This window comes from Saccostrea echinata, unplaced genomic scaffold (assembly GCF_033153115.1).
Source record: "Saccostrea echinata isolate AGI-Se365-2 ecotype Australia unplaced genomic scaffold, CSIRO_AGI_Sech_v1 ptg000033l, whole genome shotgun sequence".
Classification (NCBI taxonomy): domain Eukaryota; kingdom Metazoa; phylum Mollusca; class Bivalvia; order Ostreida; family Ostreidae; genus Saccostrea; species Saccostrea echinata.
The window spans coordinates 33649977-33660828 of NW_026889782.1; the positions used below are offsets into that span (position 1 = coordinate 33649977).

General features: G+C 34.4%; 1 protein-coding gene across 1 annotated transcript; it reads left to right on the forward strand.

Moving 5' to 3' along the window:
- The first annotated feature begins 9265 nt into the window (after positions 1 to 9265).
- LOC133198871 (uncharacterized) lies at positions 9266 to 10224 on the forward strand. Its single transcript, XM_061334817.1, is given in 4 exon segments — positions 9266 to 9336; positions 9628 to 9681; positions 9836 to 9848; positions 9850 to 10224. Coding segments are annotated over 4 exon segments (513 nt in total).
- The last annotated feature ends 628 nt before the right edge of the window (positions 10225 to 10852 follow it).

Genomic DNA, 10852 nt, shown 5'->3' on the forward strand with positions numbered 1-10852 from the left:
TTTGTTCGAGTATACCATGGGTATTGCGTAATACGTATTAGAAAGCTGGCCAGGTAAACAGGTAACGTTTTTCATTCGGCAAGGAAATCAGACCTCTTCATGTGTATAACTTAAACAGACTTGCTATCAATAATATACCCTGCGGTATTTAATGTTAATTTTCTTTTTAATAAGGTTTGAAACGTGGTTTATGGTTCACTATTAAATTATTTATTACAACTAGTCTTTCTTTTCTTTTTTAAATTAGATTAATAGTGTTCAAAAGCGGAGAATATTAAATCTATCTTTCTACGTTTATTATTACAACAAACTTTGTAAGTGATTTTAAACTGTATGCATTGAATAATTCACGATCATTAGCTGTATGCATATTACGGTCTCCATGTTCAGCTCGATGTTTAGTTATGTAACCCAACGCGCGAATCCCACGCCTTTGATCGAGGTCACCAGTGTACTAGCCACCTGTGGCCATAAACAAAGGTAGTATTTGTGATCGCGTATAATGTCAATTTTGTACAAAGAGCTGTTAATTAATGGAAAGTTATGTTTTTAATTATATCGAATCAGTACGACTACTTTACCGATCTTTTATAATCTTAATTCCAAACACTGGTGCATAAAAATCATTTTGAATTTTAATCGCTGTTTTTGTCTGTTCACGCAACAATACATTTACATCGAAATATTTCGAAAAAGCTGCCGTAATTAAAGTTGTTAGTTAACATCTTACTGATCTCAAGAAAACGTTATTTTGTTTGAGTCTTGTGTTCTAAATGAGCTAGAAGCATAACACATATACAGGTAAGCGTTTTCATTCAGCAAGTAAACAAGAGCTCTTCATGCGTGTAATTAAAATAAACTTACTATAAATAATAAACCTAGCTACATTAGATGCTAATATTCTTTAGAATCGGGTTCTTGAAGTGTTCAGAGCTTTATTTCTAAATTATTTACTGACAACTTTCCCTTTTATTTCGTTTGTTTTCAAATTTGGATAAACCAGTCTACTTAACAGGGAAAAAAGATAACCTTTTCTTCTTATCATATAAAAACAAACAATAAAGTTAGAAAATAAAACAAAACTTTAAACATAGACCATTCACAGCCATTAAGTACACGCCTTTTACATTTACCTTGTGTGTTTACAATTATGTAACCCCTCCCTCGATAGCGCGTGGCAGAGGAGGTCACAGGGGATCAATCGGCGTGTGATCCAGCGACCTAAGGTCATACACAAAACAAACCATAGAATGGCCTTTCCAAATACATTTTGTAAACTAAGTGATGAGTGGATAAATATGTTGAATCTTTCAGATTATTTTATAATATCTTTGGTTAAGTCGCTAGTACATTTCAATTTATATTTTATTCGCTGAATTACAAGAAAGTTGCATATTAATTTTATTTTTATAAACATTGTATTTCTCGATATCGAGATAATTGCGCTTTGTGAAAAATTACTTTAAAATCATTCAGAATCTTTCATATTATTTCGTCTTACTGTTTATCACTCGCTCGTTTTAATCAACTAGTCTTAACTGACTTCAAATTCAATGCATTTCGAATGCCGAAAAGACCACTTTGTTTGCGTATTAAAGAAACAGTTTATTTATCTCTCTAATGTTATTATTTAACGAGTTGCTATTTCTTTCATGAACATTAAACAGCATGTATATAATTATCACGATGATTGTACGTAGAGGTCACATTTTTAATTGTCAGGAAAATCGAAAATAAAGTTAACTACTTTTGAGTTTGTATTATTTTCTTCCTAACTTACAATATTATTGCATACAAAATACTAGTTCGGACGCAAGTAACCTAAGTATTTCACTTGTATTTGAAAATTCTATCGAGCGTCGAATGAATTTTACCCGTTAAAAAGTGTACAAAAAAAAACTTCCTATGCAGTTTTCTTTGGGAATCAATTGGCTTAGATAGTTTACTCCGACATGTGTTGACAAAACTCACGCAATGAGAAGCCATACATTTCAAACTTGTGACCTCTTGGTCAGTGCATGTGAAGTGCACGACAATTAGTGTCTGGGAAACGAATTCAAGTATGTTTTATAAATGATTTAACAGGTTAAGATTTGTTCTCATTCTAAATTAAATACAAATTTACACAATCCCGTTATTTCTTTGTTATTTTATACCGTCAGTTATATTAGAGATTGGTTTAAAAACGTGTTGTTTAGGAAGATTAACCTTATGCTTTTGTTTTATTTCATCTAATAAACTTAATTTTCCCATGATACGAATTACTGGTACATGCATGTAAGTACGCGTAAATGCGGTCTTATTTGTTTATGTGGAAGAGCGCCCAAAATAAATACACTTCGAACTCTGGAATTTCCCTATTTTACTGTTTAAATCATAGGTCCGCTCAGCTGACGAGTTGTTTTAATAACGGTTATAAATTATATTCAAAAAAGTCCTGGCAAGCGATCGTTACGCTTGGTTACATTGCAATTAAACAGGTATATACTAATAAGATATTAAGATACTATCGGTATATATATTTTCACCTAATATGTTTTCATTGAGTGTTTTCATAAAAATAAATTGCTGGAGAATATCATGTTCTCCCTGATCATATCGATAGCGCGTAGAAACAGCGGTACATGTATATGAACACACGCTTTTGTGTACAAAGCAAACGTGTAAATCAAAAGGATGGGGAAAAACGATGAAATAAAAGCATTTCTCTATCAACTGAAATTATTGTCTTTAGACAGATAAAAATAAATGAATATTCGCCTGAGAACATGTGAAAATTATACCCAAATACAATGTAACGAAGGATTTTCGGTTTAATCCGAGTACACAATAACAATGTTGTGTACATGTACATGCAGAATACCTCTTTTTTATCCTTCGCCCATGTGTTCCTCCTTAACGGAAAAAATTATCAGTAAATTATATTATACCGAACGAGGTTGAAAAATGACGAACTTTATTTCTTAAAATTAACAGGAATTATCAGACTTTTCTCATATCACTGTAAAAATGCCCTAAAAACTAAAACCGTCTGGTTTGACTTTGTCAACGCGTTTTAGATCGGGTTCGAGATTTTTATTAAATATCTGGAGTATTTCGCTTATTCTGCAAGTCTTTATAACAAGATTAGCTTTTTAAAAAAAAGCTGAGAGTCAGCCACTGGAATATAGAAAGACTTAGTTTCTTTCTTGGTTTGTGATGGTATATGATTTGTTTTATCCATCATGTTGTGTTCATTAAAAGTCATTGTCGTCTAAGTTAAAATTCGCCCAGTCGTTTTCTTATTTGTAACATAATTCTGTACATAATAAATAATCAAAGTACTTACAGTACTGAAAAGCGCTAAGCTAAGTTAGTTAATAGAACTCTGGTGAATAAGTATGCTCTTTTTCAACAATTGTCACAGTTTTACTTACATACACTTTTTCAGAATTTAATGTCGATCTTATGTGTCTCAAAATGTTAAAAAAAATTTATCGTTTGACATGAGCGTAATTTAACTACTTAAAGAATACCTTCACCTAGGTGCTGAGTAATTATGTTCATGCCCAGACTTTGATCAGATTGATTACGATCTTTGGAGCATGAATATGCAAACAACTCAAGTAATCTGTTGCTATCGCGCAAAATCATATTTCTATCGATGTGGCCCATCATCGAATACGGTACGTAAACGTGATGACAAAAACAAATACTAATACATGTACAATAGTACATTCATACTGGCGTATAACCGGTATTCATGTACACCAACTCATTTTTTAATGTTAAACATTGTTAAGAAAAAAGTGCAAGCAACTTTACTGGTCTTCACCGCTAGATCCATCATAAAATTAAGATATGATAGCACTGCGCTAGATCACTACAGCGGTGCTATTTTTAGAAAATGCGCTTATCGGAATATCTGAGGTGCTATGTTTAGAAGAACATAATGCCGATAGGAGTCGTTGATTGGATGACTTCCTGTTTATGAAGACTCCCTAATAAGCGCTTGCGCATGCGCTTAGCGCTTAATAAAGCATAGAATAAATTTTAGTTAAACTACATCGTGATCATTATGATGACCTCCGATTAATTTCTCTTGGGCGCGGACATCAGATAAAGTTCGTCTCAGAAATGAACAAAGCCACTATGATCCCAATCATTGAACGTGTAAGAATGTATACATTTTCATTTTTACTGTTAAATTCTATAAATAATATAGATTAATATGATGCTGAAAAGGAAGGTAGACCTTGGGTTAGATTGTGTTAATTATTATTAGATAAAAGTTTTTTAATCGTGCAGGTTCGAGGCATGCAATGCATGATAGGGGAAGGGGGAGGGTGTATGTATATTTAATTCAATTTCTAAATTTAAGCATCCATTTTAGTGTTATTAGGAAAGAAAAGAATTGCTTCCAAAATAAAGTAATAAACTGGAGATTCAAAATATTTTATACATACAGTACGTATACCCTAAAATGATACTGGATTCCATCTCGCCCACTCTCTCTAATTGGGGGGGGGGGGGGGCTGTCTACAAATCCGCGCAGTTTCTCTCAACTATCGCAGTTCTACTATGGTCAGTTTCTCACCTGTGGGCGCGGTTCACGTGCACAAGCGGCACTTACATGTACATGTCTATCATCGTGTAAATTATAAGAATTTACACATCTTAAGTGATATTCTGACGTTTTCATAACTTTCATCATTAAAGTAAAGAGATTCTTTTTTTTTCACTGTCTTGGGACCTTTGTGCAAGTGGATTATTGTGAGAATTCCGACCCGTACCTGTCTTATGCAAGGTATTGATCGAGGGAGTCTTGCATCAGGCATTCAGAGGAATACAAATCCTTGAACTTGCAACGGCGATTGAGGGTATATATCAAGTGTTAAATGTGCTCTGCATATAAACTTCTCATCTTCTATAAGAAGCACTGAAATATTTTCATAGTATCATATTTCCCACTTAGAACAATCTCTTCTTTAATTTTTCGTCGAGAACGACGAAGAACAATGCAGTCTATCAATAGATCGAGGTCGCGTCTTTGTTTAGAGGCGTTTGTGAAGAATCACACCCTTTGGTTGGAGCAAATAGCACGAGTTTCTTTAGAACAAGTCGTGTACATCTTTTTCCCAGAATTCCAAATTATGCAAGCGTACTTGCAGTTTTATCCCACCGTAACTAGTCAGCCCGTGGGCTGACTAATAAAAAAAAAACACTGGCAGATTTAGAGGAGGTTCAGGGGGCCTGCAAGCCCCCTTTTTGTATCCAAAATATACACAAGATTTAATAAATCAATTTTTATGTGGCTTTGGGCCCCTACCCCGACCCAAAACTGATCGGGCCCCCTTTTCTAGATTCCTTTATCCGCCACTGAAAAAAAGAATGTGTTGTTCTCTTGGATGTCGATATCTGAATTATATTTTAATTAAACATCCTGTCTAATATATCATGGGCGCCCATAATAGGACGATTATTTGTTTTTTAAAATAAAGTGGTTCTTACAAATGTTAAAAAAAAACTTACAAACGGCTAAGTAATTATTTAATTCATCTAGAACAAAAGTTAGTTTTGTTATTTGCTTACATAATCTAACTTTTATAAATTAACACGAAAGTCGTGCGATCGTATACAAATACTCAGAAGCAATCTTCATATTTAATGAACGTATAGGTGAATAAATTGCCTCTCATCGCTATACGTATACCCCCATCCCCGAAATAAATAGAATGTTTTCCTTCGCAGCCGGTTATGCAAGTACAAGTGAGGATGGAGCTTTACAGAAGCAGGTGATGTATTCCGAGAGAAAGGCACTGCCTATTTTATATACATGTACATTCCTAGGGACCTGGTTTTCTGAACCGATGTCACTGTTATTCAAAGACCTAGCTAGAAATTCTCTCTCTCTTTGAAATGCAGGCCCGTCGATCGTAAAAAAATGACAAAATAATTTCAATTTTTATTATTTACATTTGCAAATATTTTTCTTAGGTGAACCTATTGAAGAGAAAATATGTTCAATTCTGTACAAACTTATTAGGGGGTCAGAGGTCATGGCGTGACCGTATCACACAGCGAGATGATATCTTGTCTACATATTTCTGTCCCGGTGACACTGGTTTCGGAACTTCTAAGCCGTTAAAGCGATGAAAAAGATAAAATTATTGAAACATATATGTTTTTTTTCGTTCAACAAATGATCATTAGTTCTTTCTTCGGTGTGAAGAATGTTTTTAATTAGCCTAAAATCACGCTTACCTTTTTAACCCGAAATTCCTTTGAAGGTATGTAAACTGAAGACGATATCACCGCTTTTGACTTCATATAAAGAACTCATACAATAATAGTAAGATCATTCTCAGTAGCGATCATTGTTTTGTTGTTGTTTTTTTTTTTTATTATAAATAGATATTTCCTGAACTGGACTGCTGAACAGCAATATTTAAGTATTCAAATGTTGGAGCGAGGAGAACTCTCAAGACCAAACAGCTTCTAGGTCACTTCGCGTCACAACATAGCATGAATACGGCGGGCCGTTCGTTTAATAAATGCAGTTCTTTTCAGAAAATTCGTCTCAAATGTAAATAAAAGTAATAAACAACAATGTTAAAAAGTTTTCTGGGAAATGAACTTGTTTGGTACTTGATCAAATCTGAGAAGCCCTTAGGGCTTCACAGGATTTGATCACGTGACCAACCAAGTTCATTTCCCAGAGAACTTTTTAACATTGTTGTTTATTTCTTAAATAAGTATCTCATCTCCCAAGCCCAGAGGCCCAAAGTAAGCTTTTCTGTTCATAATTCTTCAGCTTTGTTTGCTTTCTTGGCGTATATAAGCGTTATCGTCGTTGTCGTTTTAAAGTTACTTGTAAAATTTTCTCATTTTATCTTATCAAGAATCACTGAGCCATAACAACGAAAATTAACATAGAATATTTTTGGTAAAGTTTTGTTCAAATGAAGGGTCACATCCTCTTTTAACGGATACATGTAGTAAAAATTAGATGGGGTCCAGGCGCGGATCAAGGATTTTTTTCGTGTGTGTGTTTATGTGCGTGTGTGTGGGGGGGGGGGGGGGTCGTTGACTTTTAAAGCTTCATACCTAAGACTTTTCATACCATTTTAACACAGATCCGCGTTATCGAGGAAGGGTCTGCGTTTTCTAGGGGGGGGTTTACTTTTACTTGCTTTAGTATATACATTTAACTGCCCCCAACCCCCTCTAGATCCGCGCATGGGGTCATTTGAAAATAGTATTCTCAAGAACCCATGGACTAGAATGAGAAAATTTCCAACACAGCATACATTCATTTTATTTTTCAAATCTTGATTCCAGGGAGAAGGTGTGGGCCGGAAAGAGTGTTCATAATTTAACATAGGAATTTATATATCCCCCCAAACGAAGTGTGTTGGTTTGGGGTGGGGGTGTTTTGAGTCTTTGAATCACACTGTCCGTCTGCCTAGCTGTCCGGCTGTACGTGATAGTTTGCCCAGGATATAACTTTGTTATGAAGAAACTGGAAGGTCATACTTGGTACAAAGATTACTAATGATCCGAGGGTGTGTCATGGTTTTGATCCAACATCATTCCGGCAAGTTCAAGGTCACTTAAAAAAAATAGCAAAGTTTTGTCCGACTCATTTATCTCTAATAGGGAGTCACCGGAAGCTCACTGGATACAGGAATTGCTTATGACAAAAAGAGTTTGCCACGACCTTCATTCAAGGTCATTCCTGTAAGTTCAAGGTCACTGACAGAAAAGTGTAAGATTACTGTATGTGCTATAATTTTGGAAGCTCATACTAGGAACAAAGATTGCTTATGATCCACCGGTTTGAGATAACATAGTACTAGATTGGCAGAAGAAGTGGCAAAACTCGTGCCTGGATTATAAATTTATAAGGGGTGGGAGGAACACAGGAAACTTTTTCTCAGATTGCTTGAGATGGGTTTGTCCTGACCTTGAATAGAGGTTTTTCCCGCAAGTTCAAGGTTACTGGCAGATAAATATTAATTTTTTTTTCCATGCTATAACTTTGTAATATAAAATCACTGGAAGCTATTACTTGATACAGAGATTGCTTATGATCCAAGGATGTGTTTTGACCTTGATCCAAGGTCTTTCTGGTAAGTTCAAGGTCACTGACAGAAAAGTGCAATATTCTTTTTCAGGAATATCTTGGTCATTGAGTATCACTGGAAGCTCATAATTAGTTCAAAGGTTGTTTTTGACCTTAAAATAGGTCATTTAGGCAAGTTCAAGGTCACTGATATAATAAGTGTAAAATTCAAAAAGGTCTAGTCGCCCACGTGGCGCAGTGGTAAGAGTGTCTCCTATAGAGTCATGGATTAAGGAGTTGATCCTTATGTCGCAGGTTCGAATCCCACTATGGGACGCAGAGACCGATCCTTCAGATGAGACCGTATAAACTGAAGTCCCGTCTGGCAGTAGGTGCTGGCACAAAAAAGATCCTTCACTGTTCAATGGCCATGAGTGCCGAGTATAGGTCAAAATTTGCAGATCTCCATCGGCAAATATGGTGGCGTCTCCACATGATTGAAAAATTCTCGAGAGGGACGTTAAACAACATACACACAAACAAACAAACAAAAAGGTCTTTAATTTTGTAATAGAAAAAATTGCATGCATTTGCATTTCACTGAAAAGACGATAAATATATCATCCAAAGTGTGTAATGGCCTTGACTTAAATTCGAGGTCACTTAGAATATGATGTTTTGGATGAATAGTCTGAAAGAATACGTGACTGTGAATTTTTTTTTTGTCGATGACATACAGATGGTGTTTGCTCTTAACCAGCTGCAGAATGTGTCCTGGCTTGACGCACGATTATTTGCACAAGTTCAAGTTCACTGACAGGGGAATTTTACATTCTTTTACTGTCTTTCTTCTGTTAAACATTGGAAGTTGATGCCCCTTACAGGATTGTTTATAACCTTAAAATGTTGCATGACCTTGACTCAAGGTCGCTATGTTCTGTCCGGAGCTCCGACGGAAGACCTATTCGTTGCATTGCAACGAGCTCGGCTCTAGTTTCCAAATATTTTTTTATAGAAATTTTGTGAAAGATGAAGATAATGAATATTCCCCCCTATTTGGCGATTTCACAACAGAGTGGATCGGTGATGAGGAATTTGCGGTTGCCTCGTTTAATGAAGGGTAATTAATGACATATTCAATGCCTCATAAATGAAAGTTGATTTCAAGAATAAAAAGATGGGACCTACACTTGATATATTAATTAATGTTGTAAAGATTTTATGGGTAAAGAGGGCACAAACACAAACAGAAAAAGAAAGCTAGAAGTCGACTTTTCCTGTGAAGGACTAAGGTATAATGATGGATGTATATTGTATAATTTATATACACTGTTTTCAAATACATGTATTAATAAACTGATTAAAGTATTAATTTTGACAAGGTATACAATTTTTTTAAAAGCAATGATTTCCGAATAAATCACACTGTAAATATTATCGTTTTTTTACTGACTTAGAATTATAATTATGATGAAATAAATAATTTTAAGTTTTAGTGTCTCTATAAAACAACTGCTTATTTATTGTAAATTTTATACATTGGCATATGCTGTGTTACTTATTTTACCCTGTTGTTTTTTCAGTCAGACAAAGAAGCCGAGATTGAGCGAGGAGAATTTAATCCTCTCAACATTCAGGTATATAGATATATGTGTGTGTGAAAGTGGGTTAAGGGTGTGAGAGGGAGGGTGAGGGTGTGTGTGTGTGTTATTGACCACAATTACTTCATTTTTTTTAATTTTTAAAAATATACTTCATTTGTTATTTTTTTCATTAAATTTATTTTTGTAGAGAGAATTTCCCGGGAAAAATTCCAAAAATTCGAGATGAAAATGAAAACCTCTTCTGAATCATCTTTTTCGAAACCCTCTGATGAGACTCCAAACTCCAAACCCTCTGATGAGACTCCAAACTCCAAACCAACAGAGGAAATCTCAAATAACTCGACCATCTCAACCTCCAAACCCACAGATGAGGATTCAGCAAATCAGGAGATTGATTACTCCCCCCAGTCTCCTGAATTATTTCTTCCAGCTCCAACAACGCATGAATATTTATTGCAGCCGGAGCTCTTAGCACTGTCTGAGTTGGTCAACTCCATGAGAGTCGACCTTTTACAAACATCCACGTTAATTAATTATATACAAGATTATCTAAGCAGATTGGATTTTAGAAAATAATATTGTTATAACTATTGTAAAATTTATGCGATGGATTATATATCATGTATTTAATGTATTTATTACATTCATAAGCAGATAATGATATTTTACAAATTAAGTATTAAAATAATGTATATCTTAAACAAAAGCACAATTACCAACAATGCACAAAACCCTTTGTTGTTGTGTATGGTGCATTGTCTGTCACAATATTATGTTAATCGGAGTTATCTTCCTTTGTTTATAGCACATCCAAAAATAATGAAGTTTGCTTCTAAGTATTGCATGAATAAAAGAAACTTTTCATGGAAAACAAACTGTTGACTTTTACTTATTTTTACCATTTTATTTTCATCATTTGTTTTATCTGAAGATTTCCTTAAGGATACACCAAGGGTTTCCAAATGCTAGAATTTAATTGGCATGTAATTCTTTCATTATCAAAGATAACATAATAAAAGTATATATCATTTGAAAGCTTGTTAAATTTACTATTTAATTATCCTAATTTAAACTTTAATTAATAAGTTATTTAAAAATTATTTAAATATTAATGAAAATTTTAGTGCATAAATATTTTACAAATCAACTTTTTTGTATTCAACCCCTCAAAGTGGTCATTTTGCCTCAAGGTAGATTAAAGATT